The following is a 15,780-nucleotide window of genomic DNA, read 5'->3' on the forward strand; positions in this document are numbered from 1 at the left end:
TGAAAAAGTAAATAAAGTCATATAATTCTGAATTCAATTGGACATTCAGCTGAATTGTGACACCTTTTCTGAACTCCTTTTGCTTCAGTTATTTTGGGTCATTTTGTTAGAGGGCCTAATGATAGTTTATAAGAACATTTGGAATTTTCTTCTTAGGTACCTAATCATTTTCAAAGCTGTCTAAATGACAACTACTTTGGCCTCATTTTAATTTACCTTAATGTTGGATTCCCCAACATTTTAAGTAGCTGTTCTATGGCTGTGGCCTCACTAGCAAGAAAATGTGATAGCTTAATTTCATTACCATTGCGCCATCGATTGAGTTCATTTTCTAGCCACTGAATGGTGTTACGTAATGTCTTGTTTTTCTCCTTTTCTTTTTCATATTTTTTCTTCCACTGTTCTGCAGTTAGCTCCACATTAACACAAACTGTGTTCTTTATTGTCTTGGCTCTAATGAAATTGGAAAAAAACAATTAAACAGGGATGAACTATTTTCAAATATATTTACTTTCCAAGTGATTTTGTAACTGTAATAAAATGCGTATACAACTTAACTGACTATTACCCATTCTTGCCCAAGTGCTATATTTTAGAATGAATACAGAAAGTTGTTTCCTCAAATAGAAAGGGACTACTTTATTGTATATTTGAGAGGCGGCAGTGTGCAGTGCTTGTAAACTGGGAGCAGTTCTTAATGGGAAAGGGAAGAATGGGGAGAAGTTTACAATTTTTATAGCATTTGCAAAGCTGACCTTAAACTATTTTAAGGTTAATGATAATGTTATGATCTGATTCTCCTATGGTCACCATGAAGTTTAAAATACTCCTGATCCCAGAGCACACAATGGCAGCTCTAAATTAACAGCTTCAGTCAGAATTATACTGGTTTCACTTTACAATTTGATCCAAATTTTTATTTGTTAATCCTAGCAAAATTAAATTTTCTTTCCTTAGTCATAACCTTAAACTAACTTTCAAAAGAACTGGGTAAAAACTGTAATATTTAATTAACCAAATTTGGATCATATACATTTTAAACCTAAAATATGGATTCTAATAGTAATAGATACCAATTATATAAAGGTGTATGTATATTTTATATATATATATATATCAGTTAATGTGAGTTATTATGCTTTTGAAAACATCTATATAACAAGGTTTTATTAGAGCTTTAAGAAAATAAACATAAAAAGTTTAAACTTCATTCATTCAAATATCTATTAAGAGTATAATTCACATTTTCAGTAACTAACCTTTGACCAAATAGGAGTGTAGATTTTGTTTCAGACTCGTTATATGATGATGGAGAGCAACAAATGACAATAGTAGTTCTGCAGTTGCCACCTAATGAATCTTGAAGGATTCTTGTCATTTTACTATCTCGATAGGGAACATATGTCTACAAAAAAAAAGTGTTCATATAGTTTTTAAGCATTCAGGGTCATATCTTATAAAGTTCTGAAATCAAGTACATGAGTTACTTAACAAATTTCACCACAGAACAAGACTGTCTTGACTATTTTTCAATGTGTCCATTTTAATATTAACTGCCTAATCTAGAGAGCTGAAATGAAGCAAATTGTTCAACTTCACTACTGCTATAACATGGAAATCCCAAACTGGTAATGATTTCATCCATTCAAGAAATATCTGAGCACTGTTATACAGGACACAATATCTTCCCATATAATTTATAATACTAGAAATGGATCACAGTTTCTCTGTATATATCTAAGATTAGTTTTAAAATTTAAAAACAGGACAAAGCAGTCAATGACACTTACACTACTCTCAGCCAAAGCAGAAATGACATTTCCAAGAGCAGATAGAGACTTGTTGATATTTTTAGCTTCATCCAGCACAGCACCTTCAGCTCCAGTTTTACTAACCTATATGTATAGTTTAAAAAAAAATTTAACCACAAGAAAAATAAAATTAAAAACTAGGTCCTTTAAAGTAAAGTTGCTAGTATTTGAGACAAGCAATGTGGCACAGCATATAGAGGCAAGACTTGAAGTCAGGAAAACATGGGTTTGAGTCTTACCTCTGAAATATATTCAGAGGGTTGTTTAGGCATTATCAGTCATATCTGACCCTTCGTGGCCTCATCTGGGATTTTCTTGGCAGACTCTGGAGTGGTTTGCCATTTCCTTCTCCAGCTCATTTTATTGATGAGGAAACTGAGGCAAACAGGGTTAAGTGATTTGCCCTGGGTCACATAGCTAGTAAGTGTCTGTGGCCAAATTTGAACTCAGGTTTTCCTGCCTCCAGGACTGGTGCTCTATGCACTGCACCACCTAGCAAAAGCATTTAATCTCTCAGCATCCCAAACAAATCTCTTACGAGTCTAAAGTAGCTGTGAGTTACCAAACTGTACCTGTACAGGGAGGTTCCACAATGAAAGTTCTCCACATCTATGAAATCACAGGTTACCCATTCTCTCTCTCCAAATCCCATTTTTTTCACTCCCAACAAAGTCTTAATTATTTACTAGTGATACTGTAACTTGTTACCTTTGTATTTTTCATATACTGTACTTCTGAAAAATATTTTTTTGGGGAGAAGGTAGAGAAGAACTGGTAAACACTGTTACTAATGTAAGAGCTCTTTCTGTCCCTGTCTAAATACTTGCTATTTTGTATCATAACTAATTCTGTATGCATTCTATCTGTCTACTATCCTAGAGCACTTAATTGCTCTGCACACAGTGCTGAAATGTTTGCTGACATGTTGGTAGTACTTCATAGGCAGGATGGAATACTTAAGTATAAATATTTTAAAAGTTTTTTAATTTGTCCTTTTATTGTAACCCTGGCCTCTGCATTTAAGTCTACCAGTTTCTTCCATTTTCAATGTCACATTTGTTGCCTTTTACTTTGGAGATCCCAAATTTCTGGAGAAATGTGACAACATCTAATTTATTTGTGCTAAATAAGGTTGATGGACCTATAGTACAATGGCCAGAAAATGCTATCTAAAATGATTTTTTTCTTTTAAGCATGAAATGTTTAGATAATTATTTCAAATGAACTCAAATTCAGTATTTATTAAACACTTCACAGTGCTGAGAATAAAATTTAGATAATCTTGATAGATAATCTTAATCACATAGGGAGACACGACAGATACAAATAATTATAATATAGATGAATACATGATAAACATAAAGGAGAGGCACAAAACCAAATGATACATTAAGAATGAGAGGGGAAAGAATATTATTTTTAACTAAGAATGGGTAGGATCTCACTTTATACTTGGGAGACTGAATCTCAGAAAACTTAAGGTACTTGCCAGGGGTTACCTGGCTAGCAAGTGATCCAACCAACTGTCTTTAGACCCTATATCCAGACTCCTAAGCCAAGTAACTCTTTCCATTGAACCACACATTTTTTTATGATTCCATGTGTTAATCTCATAGCAGCCACTTAGAAACATGAATGACATTATCAAATATTATTGATTATAAAACTTTTCAATTAGATTCAATAAATATTTAATTGCTTATTATATCCCTAGTACTTTACTAAGTGCTGTGGCAGGCTATTCAAAGCAATTGTGGGCAAGTCCTGGGAACATCACCAACCATATAAATCACAAGTCACTTGTGACTTATCTACTAAGTGCTAGGGAATTACCCCAGGAACTAAGTTAAGTGACCTGGGGTCACATATCCAGTACATTCCAAGTACCAAAGATTGAAAGTTAGGTCCCTAGAGGCCTGCTAGCTGAAACCTCTTATTTTACAGATGAAACTGAGCCCCATGTAAGTGAATTTCAACTCCCAAGATTACACAGGTATAAATAGAAGGACAAGCATTTAACCACAGGGCCTCAGTACAATCCAGTACATTCTCCATGTACTCCACCATTATGCCCATGTGTCAGAGGCAGGCTTCAAACCCAAGTCTCTGTGATTCTAATTTCAACACTTTCTGTGTCAAGCCAAATATATGTCTCAGCATGCGGCAGAAAAGAGAAAATGATAATGTCTTTCCCTTTAAAGGTTAATAATCCAGTTATGGACACACACTCATTAAACAAGAAACAAATAGTACATGTAAAAGGTAGCATAGTGTAGCATACAGAAAAACGTTACCAGTCAGCAGACCCAGGTTTTACTTCCCAAGCTCTTTTACGAACTACTTATATGAATTCTGGTAATTCACATTTCTCAGTCTTAGTTTCCTTAGCTATAAAATAAGGGGATTTGACTATATGATTTCTAAGAATATGCTGAGATCTACAACCATGTTTGATTTAACTCTAAATTAAATTAACTAGGTGATTTAGCAATAGAAAATCAAATAAGATGGGTTGACAATGTCAATGCTGGCATTTTTAGGGACTGTTTTGTGTCTGAAGCAGGACCTGAAATCATATTTGAAAAACGTGTTGATTTTGAGTAAGAATGAAAGAACAAGAAAAATATAAGCAAAGCCAGAGAGGCAGGCATGTCCATGGAAAATACTGAAGACAGTGAGGAGAGGCCTAGCTTTAGGAGTAATAAAGTTAGATAGGTAAAGGGAACCAGGTAATGGTGGACTCTAAACATTATAATGTAAGTATAACTAAAAGCTGAAATTCACCCATTTTAACTGACAAATGAGACTTTTCAACAAACAACTATCAATAGATATTTTTGAAGTACCTATTATGTGATAAGCATATTCATACACACAATATATACTCAAACTTAAGTCACACAAAATATAACCTGAATATATCCACACTGAAAACATTAGCAAATATTTAGGTGAATGTCTGACTGCAAATAAGGCCATGACCCATAACAACTGTTATAGGGGTTGAAATACACACTACATTGTATGTTACATATTTTCCCCAAAAGATTTAATAAGGTATACAAAATATTGCATAAGAACAAACAATCCAGTTATGGGTAGATACCTAGAGAAATATTAAAAAAAAGAAAAAATGAAAAATGTTACCTTTTCACTACCAGCCAAATCTACCAGATAGAGTTTCCCACTCAGTTTCTGTTCTGTTTGAGTGTTTTCTTGTTTTACATTAATAAGAAAGATACTGTGACTTCTAGAGCTATGTTCATTCATATCTATAATGAAAACACATTAAAATAATTATATGATTGGCTATTAAATTTCCCTTTCCAATGATCTCTTTTAAGATGGCATATTTTACATTAAAAGCACAATTATCAACTGGCAAAGGATTTTTTTTAAGTTCAAACATTCTACTTACTTGTAACTGCTACATGTCTGTTAGATTTTCCTTCGTCTATAGTGTCCATAACCTCATCTGGACTACATACAAAACGCTCTGTGCAACCCTTGAAAATAATTTTTGAAGTATGAAAATTATTTCCCCATCACTATATACTTTTTCTCTTACAAATAATTCTATAGACTTTATACAGACCTTTACATAGGGAACTCTGTTTTTGTCCTCATGAACAGAAAGGTTGGTCTTTGAAACTGAAATAGGAAAACATTACTTGTCAGATGATAACTAATATCCTCCAAAATGTAACATTAACTAAGAAACTGCTATTATAATTTTCCCTCTCTGAGCAGTATGACAAACAGGCAAGTGCCTGCAAAAGCACTGAGGGGAAATAAAAGACTACTCTATCATTACTAAACAGAGATTTATATAATTAATACTCAATATTTTTAAAGTATCCATAAATGTATGTCTCAGGTTGTGTCATCAAAAGGCACACAACTGCAATTTACAAGAATAATTTTAAAATGTGATTTTCTGTAATTTAAGGCAATTTTAATATACCATAGCCAAAGGCTTTTCCATCTACTGGAAAAAGAAATCTTTAGAGTTCTTTCTGACATAACGTAATTAACTACTGCTATTCCACGAGAGATAATAAATAGGAAAGAGTATAACTTACCATCCAAAAGGTCCCTTATCTTATCCAAATATATTTCAAAATATGATACCTAAAGGAAAAACAAAGATTAAATGAAGGAAAAAATTCAACTGTCAATAAAATTCCCTAATACATATTCTCAGTTTATTTAAAGAGGAAGTAAAAAGAGAAAAAGAAGCCTAAAAGCCTTCTCTCTCTCTCCCCGCTCCTTTCCTTTTTTAAGTCTTCTTAGTGATTTGTCCAGGATGATGTGGCTATCTGGCACTATCAGTTAAAAAACAGGAGATTTACCCTGAAGGAGTGTTAAGCATCTGAAGAGAAACAGCTTCACACGGTATAGATTGTTATTGAAGAGACCAAGAAAATCAAGGTCTCTAGTCTAAAGCGGGCCTAGTCTAGAGTTTTAAACTGCCTCAGGTACAAGGGCTATCTTGTTCCTGAGGCAATTTATATATCTCTAGGATGTGCTTATTCTTCTCCATTTATATGGGTGGGAGAATATCACCTAAGTTTGTGTACGGAATGTGACCTACTGATTATTTATGCATGTGCTTTATAACTGAGTAACTACGATACGCCTTACCATCAAAGTTTAATGTTTAAGAGTTAATGGTACCATCATTAATATGACACAACTGATGTACATATGTAACTAATATTACATGAATGGAAATCACAACAGTGGGTGGGGCTCAGGAGCTACAATAGTGCAGAGAGGGGGTATATCCTGGCACTCTCCCTGAATAAGATTGTGAGAGAGTTTAATTAGGCACATGAAAATGGTCTGTCTTCCAGAACCCAGATCTGCCAGTGTGAGGGCAGGTTGCAGTGAGGCAAGCCAACCCAGAAAATGAGTTTGGGAACACCACTCCCCCCGAACAAAGACAAAACTAAAAAACAGCTGTCCAAAACCGCTTACATTCTTACAGGTCTATGCAGAGGCACTGTGTAAGAGGCAAATCAAGATGAATGAGATACTGCCCCTGCCTTCCAGAAACTCCTCACTTAACAGAGCATAAGGTAAGCAGACAAAAAAATTACAACACAAGACTAAGTAAAAGTAAGTACAAAGTAAGTCTGAAGGGCTGGAGCTGATTTTTCTAAAAACTTATCAACTACAAACTTGACAACTACTTAGGTACATTTTAACCATAGTCATCCAAGTAAATGTCTCCAAAGTTTACCTTAATGTGGAACTCCAAATTTTCATCCATAGAGTAAATATAATTGAAAATATCTTGTACTATTCTTGGAATAATACCCATTCCATCTGGATCATGGAGTTTACCCTGAATGGAACAACAAAAAACATTAAACTTTTTAATGAGTTATATATACTTAATGTAACTAATATATGAAAATTTATGAGCAAATCCTTTACAACTAAAATGAATCAACAGTGCACAGGAAAGACAGAACTAATACAATAATTGTGTTTTTATTAAATATGGCCAGACAGCCGAAAAACCAATTTCTGCACTATATAGCATATATGTATCAGATATACCAGATCATTACCATGATCCCAATTATGAACATTACTTTTATTTGACTATTCTTGGGATCACATTCTAATAATCAAGCTTGGATTATTCCAGGTCATTAAAATAACAGGTATATTCAAAAAGGGAAATTCCCTATTTACAAAAATTTTCTTTTTCCCTCTAGCTCAATTCAAATACCTTAAAATATCAGAAATATTTCATCTGATTTTTACTTCTGAATCTGAAGTCAAACTAATTCCCCAAAGCAGGTACTCAACATAGATTGTTTTCTAAAGCGCAGGTGTATTGTGCTCAGGCCTCCTGCTCAGAACAGCAGGCAACTTATTGATCGAAGAAGAAGCAATGTCTCTTTTCCAAAACCTAAACCTGATACACATCATCATTCTGAACTTTTAGCATATAAGCATTCAAAAGTCTCTTTAAAAAAGTTTCAGAACTATAGTAAATCCTTAATATAAAGTGTGCCACTTGGATAGGACCCAAAAGGGTCCAACAGGACCAATTTTACTTCTTAACTTACTGTCTAAACTATGTCAAAAAAATAACATCTAGAAAAGAAATTTATTTGAATTCTGTACTTCGCTGTTGTATCATAAGCAGACCCCTAAATTCTTACTATTTTGTAGTTAAGATAACATCACTAATAAAATAAACCTTTAATAACTCTAATTGCCTCCTGGAGAGAAAGTAGTGAAGAGTATAAAATAATTTTACTGTCAATAGAAAAAATACACTAATGGCCTTGATATGCAACTCAAAAAAGGAAAGGAAAACTTATTTTACAATTTGTTACCTCCATTGTATGCGTTTTCCCAGAGGATGTCTGTCCATATGCAAATATTGTACCATTATATCCCTCGAGTACATCTATAAGAAGTTAAAAAAAGAAATTATGTGTCAAAAAGTTTCCCTTCCTAAACAAAATTCAGGCAATAGCTTTTAAGTGTTACAAGAAAATGTCATAAGTTCCTGATTATCAACACAAAAGAAGCTCTCAAATAATTAAAACATTTAAGAGAGCTGCTTAAGTTGTTAAATCTGGCAAATTTAACTTGGTGAGAAAAAATTCAAGTTAATTTTTCTTCAGACTGACTAGCTGGTATGTAACAGAGTCTACCTAAAATTCCATATAAAAGTTACAAACCTATCAAAGTCGATGTTTAATCCTTATGACTTATAAGAAGGATTTTTGATTTGAGAGTGAAGAAGTTCCTTTGCCAGAGAAGAATACAATTTATATGAAACTCAGTAAATAAATCCTAGGGAGAGTTCTGTGATGCCCAAAAGGCTAAGTGATTTGCCCAGGGTCACAGAAATGGTAAATGTCAGAATTAGGATTGGTACCCACCCATTCTTATCAGCGACTGATAAAAATTTGATTTTTTTTCCCCCCTGAAAAGTAGAAGCACAATGTTTGGCTCTTAGTAGATATTTAATAAATGCTCAGCTTCAGTTTAGCATACTATCGACTGTCTCACTGACTACTGAAAAAGAACAAAACCAAACCATTATTATAATTCCTTGAAGGAAATAACCAAATATGAAATATTATGGCTAATGTTTTTAAATGTTAAATTAAAGGGATATTAAGAATTATGCTAAAATCTACAACAGGAATAAGTTTCTTCTACAACATTCTTAAATTTTTTTTTATTATAAACTTGGAAAATGGAGAATTCATAGATCTTGTTTGTCCTAGCTTTAACTCTCAAATAAAATCATGAATCAGAAAGATCCTATGAAATTTCTTGTACCTAAACTACTCTTTGTAATGTTCAATTATTATGGCATTCCCTCAATGTGCTTTATGAAACACAAACATATCTCATATATGACACAAATTTGCTTCCTTCTTTCCTGCTAAAACCTGAGTCACTGGCTGGCTTGGGCCTTTAAGTTGAAACCACCTAAGGAGTAGGACAAGGTTAAGTTACCCAGTCATTTAAGGCTTAATCGCTTAAGTAAGACTGCAAATCTTGGAGATATCTTTGGCTCCTCACTCTCCCTAGAGATTCCATTAGGCATCAAGTCCTGTCAATTCTACCTGGGCAATCTCTCTCATCAGCCCCACTTCCCCCTAATTTCCACTACAACTACCATTATTGAGGGTTTCTTTATCTTCTTGATGACTACTGAAATAGCCTCTTAACCAATTCAATTAAAGGCATTTATTAAACACCCACGATGTGCTAGGTGCTAGGGATACAGCAATAAAGCTGAGAAAATTGCCTCTGAGGGGAGCAACATATTCACAAGTAAATATAGGATACAAACTGATTTTGGGGGTAAAGGATCACTCACATAGGGGGAAATCAGGAAAGGTCTCTTGAAGCGGGTGGTACTAAAGCTGGGCAGAAAGAGGAAGAAGATTTTAGGCACTGGGGATAGTGTGTGTAAAGGAAGTGGGAAATACTCTCCAGTTCCTGCAACAGTACCCAATTTGGCTAGGGTTAGAGTGAGAGGGGGAGTTACGTGCAATCAGCCTTAAAAGACAGACTGGAGCCAGAAAGGGAAATGCTTTAAATGCCAAAGGAATGTATACTTGATTCTAATGGTATTGTGAAGATAATGAAACTTCTAGATCAGGGAGGTGAAACGGTCAGGAAAAGAAAAAAACTGCCCTTAAAGAGCTGACCTTACTTGTACAACAGTTTCATTAGAAGCTCCTTGTGCCTAGTGTGGGAATGTGCTGATAATTGTTTAACAACTTTTAAGTTTAGTCTGCACTAGTAACATTTTCTCCATCACTTTAGTGAGTCTAGACAATCAACAAGACAATAAATCAGGCCAGATTTGCAGTATTTGCCATTTTCTGAGGTGCAAATGCTCATACTGAAAATTTAACCATCAGTTCTAGCCAATGAGTTGCCACCAGCATACCACTGCTCTAGTCTTTCCTTCCTAAGATCCATCCTTCATATGACTTCCAAATTAATCTCCCTTACATATAGATTTGATCATGTCTAGCTGTTCCCCAAAATTCCTCAGTGATTTCCTAATGAATATAACTGTTTTTTAAAATTTACTTTCCATTCCAAATTCTCCACCTCTCTCTAGCCTCTCCTCTACCCATTGAGAAGGCAAGAAATATCATACCCTATATATATATATATATATAAATGAAATTATGCAAGACATTTCCACATTAGCCATGTTCTGCAGGGGAAAAAAGCAAGAAAAATAAACAAAGAAAAATATACTTTAATCTGTACTCTGAGTGTATCAGTTCTCTATCTGGAGGTAGAGAATATTTTACATCATGAGTCCTTTGGAATTACGGTGGATCATTGTATTGAGCAGAATTACTAAGTCTTTCACAGTTGATTATCTTTAAATATTGCCATTACCATGAAGATTGTTCTCCAACTTTTGCTTACTTCACTTTGCATCAATTCATTTCAGTCTTCCCAAGTTTTTCTAAAACCACCATCTTCATAATTTCTTCCAGCACAATATTTCACCACATTTATATACTACATACCATACTGTTATTACTACTACTATTAATATACTATGTATATACTGTTTGTGTGTGTATATACGTATGTGCACGCATGCATACACGTGTGTGTAAATAACTTGTTCAGTCATTTCCCAACTGATGGGCATCCTGTCAGTTTCCAATTCTTTGCTACCACAGGTAGAACTGATATAAACATTTTTGTACATATGGGTCCTTTTGCTTTGATCTCCTCACGGTATAGATCCAGTAGTGATACTGTTGGGTCAAAGGGTATGCAGTTTTACAGCCCTTTGGGCATAGTTCCAAACTGTACTCCAGAATGGCTGGACTTGTTACAATGCATTGGTGTCTCTGTCTTTCCATATCCCCCTTCAGGATCTGTCATTTTCCTTTTCTGTCAACTAAGCCAATCTGATAGGCATGAGATAGTATCTCAGAGTTTTTTTAATTTGCATTTACCAACTGGGAGCCTAATGAATATATAATAAAGTCCAAACTCCTCAGTCTGGCATCTAAGTTACTCTACAATTTGGTATATCCCTTTAATTAAAAAAAGAGATATCAAGCACCTACCATTAGGGTGAACATACAAGGTTTAGATACAAGGTTTAGACAAGACACGTTCCTTGTCCTAAAGGTCAGTCTAATGGTGGTGGTGGTGGTGATAAGACACAAACACAGAAGTAACGTCACAATCTATGTTATAGTTAAACGCACTGGAAAGGGGTAGAACAAAGTGTTACATGAGGTTTAAGGTCCAAAGTTACTTACGATGACAGGGAAGAAAGAAAGTTTTATGCAGCCTTATACTATTCCATTCCACATGAACCATGGTCTAGCCAAACTGGAGTAGCTGCTATCCCAAATAAACATTAAGCTATTCCCCAAACCAGCATTTTTCTTCATATTACCCAATTTACCTGGAAATTCCTTACCTTTACATGGGTTTTTAAAAATCCTACCCATCCCTCAAGGTCCAACTCTCCTGTGAAGCATTCCCTGACCTCACCACTTGGAAATGTGTCCTTTCTTGTATCTCATGTACTATGTTCCTTTTACTATGTCCATACTAGTTATTGCATGATTTTACATATTACATAACGTTGTATAGTTGTGTGTATGGTGTAGTCTCCCTGACAGTTTATTAACTCCATGAAGGTATCTTTGTATTTCCCTTAACAAACAAATGAACTTAAAGAAACCAGTGTTGCTATACAGGAATATGTACGATGTGTTGTTGTTCAGTTGTTTTTTAGTTGTATCTGACTCTTTGTGATGCCATTTTGGGGTTGTTTTTTAAGCAAAGATATCAGAGTGATTTGCCATTTACTTCACCAACTCATTTCACAGATGTGGAAACTGAAGCAAACAGGGCTAAGTTACTTGTCTAGGGTCATAAAGCTACTAAGTGTCTTAGGCCAGATTTGAACTCAGGATGATGACTCTTCCTGACTGAAGGCCTGGCACTCTATCCACACTGTACCACTTAGCTGAGCATGTGCAAAATACAGAAAAAGAGGGTAGAAAATCAAAAGCATATAAAAGGAATGTTACATTAACTGAGCACTTTACAGGTTTTTATATATTATCTTACTGTATTCTCAAAACAGTGCTGAATTACTGGGAATATAATAATACTTACATTTTCTAGAAATAAAAAAAAGCTGTGCTCTGCTTACAACAACCATTTCCCACCTGTCTGCTCTCCTGGACTTCATCACTATCTTCAGAAACTCACCTTCCTGAAAGATCACATCATCTCTGAAACTCCAGCCTGCTCTGCCCGAGGCTCCTTCCCTCCTTGGGAGAGGGTGGAGGGTTGGATTGCAGAGAGTTCTATTTCAGGAGGAGCCTAGGACAGCGATCTCATCATTTCTGACTTCATCATCCCCTCTCCCTCTTCTCCCCCTGCTCAGATCATGAGCTCCCTGAAGTCAGAGACTATCTAGACTGTCTTTTGCCTTTCTTTGTATCTCTAGGACCTGGCACAGTGCTTGGTCCATAGTAGGCACTTAGCAAACATTTACTGACTTGACAATTGATAAGGTTAAAAAAGGTCATTTAAAAAATATGTGATCCATGCTAGGAGCAGTAATAGGATGCATCTCCAGGGAGATACAAGAGTAGTTATGGAGTAATTACATACCAAGATGCTGAAAATACTTGCAAATTTGATACGTGAGTTACTTCCAGTAATTTTTGAGTTATCAGGAAGAACAGCCTGAAGACTGGGTATGGAACAATGTCTTAATTTTAAAAGGAACAAAGGGCAACTTCCACAAAGTATAGATAAATAAGCCCAAGCTGATGACTGGCAAAAATAGAGAATGGTGTATTATTAAGCCCACATCATGGGAGTCCTTAGGAAATAATGGGATAAGAACCACTAGCCAACATAGGTTCACAAAAAATAAATCATACTAAATTAAACTGACTTCTTTATAGACAGACATCATGAAACTCCAGGCAATCAGGCATAATCACGAAGGCTGGGATTCAAATCCTGCCTGAGATAAGTACTAGCTGTATGACCCTGGCCAAGTTATTTATCAGCTCTGGGCCTATTTCTCATTTGGAAAATAAGAAGGTTTGACCTGATGAACAATGAGGTCCTTTCCAAATCAAAATCTACGATCTCCTCGCAAAGTTCTCCATGAACTGGTTTATGTGATTGTACAGTTCGGCAGATTTGCAATTAATTATGCATCTGCACTCCAGGCACTGATTAATGTATTGGTATTAATCAGGAGGAAGATCTCTAGCAGACTCTGATAAAGCTATTTTCCTAATATTTTTTAAAAATTACTTATATCAAGGCATATGGCATGCTTGTAAATCAATTAGAAAGCATTTTATGAAGTACCTATGAATCTATTTTTCTAGAAATTTGATGAAAAGCTTAGAGAGCTAGCTAACAACAAATGAAATTCAAAATGATCTTTAAAATTTAAAACATACTAGTTTAAGTCAACAAAATGAGTTAAATTCTCACACTTAGATTAAAAACTTCTATTGCATGAGTGCATAAGTTTAAGATTTGGAAGCCCTGACTTGACAGGACTTCACCTGAAAAAAGATCTGGGGTTTTTAGCTGACTGCAAAACTCAATGAGTCAAGTGTGTTATACAGCCACTAGAACTGCTAAAGCAATGAAAGGCAGCATTAATCACTGAGTGATTATGAGAAGCAATGATACTACTGTGCTCTGCACTCAGGTATTCTGAATACTATACATTCAATCCTCCCATTTTTAGAGAGAAATTGGCAACCTACAGTGTACTCAAAGGACAGCAATCTAAATGTAGAGAGGCCTGGAAATGACAGCACAAGAAGAACGCCTGAATTGGAGCAATTCAGTTTGAAATGAGACATTTAAAAAAATATATTAATGTGAATAAAGTAATTTGTTTTGGGGTTTTCCAGGAGGCAGAACTAGAATGAATGGAAGTGTCAATTCAATGTAAAATTCAGCTTTCTAATGATTAGAGCAGTCTTAAAAAATGGAATGAATTGCATTTTAAAAGCATAAGCCCTCATCACCCAACATAATTGGGGCAAGGGCTGGAGAGCCATTTCATTTGTTAGGGTTGGTAGAGAACGGAAGGAATCCTACACTGGAAGTTTAGACTACATTATATCTAAGGTTCTTTTCAATTCTAAGATTCTGTAAATCTGTGGGATGAAAAATAGGAAGACTCCCCTCTGCCAAAAAAAAACCCCCAACAGCCCACAACTGGACTTATACTAACTTAATTTTTTGGCCTGGAATACATCCACCTGCATCATTGTTGTTGATGAATTCCTTTGCAGCTTCCCTGCTTACTGCTGGAAGGGGTCTTTGAAAAGATAATAATAGAGCAGAAGCATGCATTGACAAAGAACTTTCCTATAAACTGTCATTTTCTATGAATTGTTGGAAATCTGCCTAGCAATTTTGTTTCTTCTGCTGTGTTGCTTTAATTCTAGTTTATTACCTTAGAAACTTTTGTGATGTGGAAGTTAACATAAAAAGTATAGTAAGAAAGTTTTCAGTTTTCAACCTTTGAGGCGGTAGACATCACAGGATTATGCAGGATCATTAGTACAATGTTGCATAAAATATTTACTAAAGATAATTACCATCATCATTTTGCATTAAAGATACAAAAATTTCCCTTCATGATTATTAACATAAAAAGTGTTCAAAAATTATAATGAGAATGCAAGGTGAGAAGAATCCCAGGATGAAGCTACACACAAAACAATAATTAGAAATGGATGGAATAGATTTACCTTTCACTATCTTCTTTGCACAATCATTGTATACTTGCTCCTGTGATGTGCTTGACTGGAATACACGATCAAATGCATAAGGCTTGGACTGAAAAACAAAACAACAACAAAAAAGAAAAAAAAAAGAAAAAAAGAAAGGAAATTGAATTAAACAGAAAGTCCATCAAAGAGATGCAAGCAAAATGCTTTGTGAGGTCATCTACAGAGTTGTGAAACTCCCAACAAAATTTTTGAGCAGCCCAAACCAGATTAAAATGAAAGTGGGAAATGTTTAACTAAATAAAAATACAATAAAATATAGAAAATATTAATTTGTGCTAAGCTACCTGCAAGAATCTGTTTCAATTTTAATTTGACACCCCTGATCTAGAAGAGTGGCAGTACTGAGTTCATATAGTAGGTCCTCAAATACAACATACTGGTCAACCTTTCCTTGGTATCTACTACTCTAAGCAAAAGCTTAAATGTACCGAGGATCTCCCGTACCTTCAATTCAGTTCTCATTTAAAGTTCCTACTACATGCAGGGAACTATGTTAGGCCAGGCACTAGAGATGTGCCTGTTACACTTCGTCTTGCAGATAGTCCAGGCCTTCTCAGCCCAGTCTCCAGGCCTTCCCAGTTCAAGCTATTCCTGACCATTTATTTCACAAATGTCCCACACAAGAC

At 35.0% G+C, this 15,780-nt stretch overlaps 1 protein-coding gene across 1 annotated transcript in view; it reads right to left on the reverse strand.

The window, feature by feature from the left end:
* Positions 1-15,780, reverse strand: part of KIF5B (kinesin family member 5B) — a 68,906-nt gene that overhangs the window by 34,691 nt on the left and 18,435 nt on the right. Inside the window, exons 2-11 of the mRNA XM_072651937.1 lie at positions 15,113-15,200; positions 8,171-8,244; positions 7,057-7,161; positions 5,894-5,942; positions 5,407-5,462; positions 5,230-5,317; positions 4,959-5,083; positions 1,791-1,895; positions 1,260-1,405; positions 305-453 (exon numbers count right to left, since the gene is read on the reverse strand). Coding sequence (XP_072508038.1) covers positions 305-453; positions 1,260-1,405; positions 1,791-1,895; positions 4,959-5,083; positions 5,230-5,317; positions 5,407-5,462; positions 5,894-5,942; positions 7,057-7,161; positions 8,171-8,244; positions 15,113-15,200 — 985 coding nt within the window. The remainder of the gene's footprint in view (positions 1-304; positions 454-1,259; positions 1,406-1,790; positions 1,896-4,958; positions 5,084-5,229; positions 5,318-5,406; positions 5,463-5,893; positions 5,943-7,056; positions 7,162-8,170; positions 8,245-15,112; positions 15,201-15,780) is intronic.

Source organism: Notamacropus eugenii, chromosome 3 (assembly GCF_028372415.1).
Source record: "Notamacropus eugenii isolate mMacEug1 chromosome 3, mMacEug1.pri_v2, whole genome shotgun sequence".
Taxonomy (NCBI): domain Eukaryota; kingdom Metazoa; phylum Chordata; class Mammalia; order Diprotodontia; family Macropodidae; genus Notamacropus; species Notamacropus eugenii.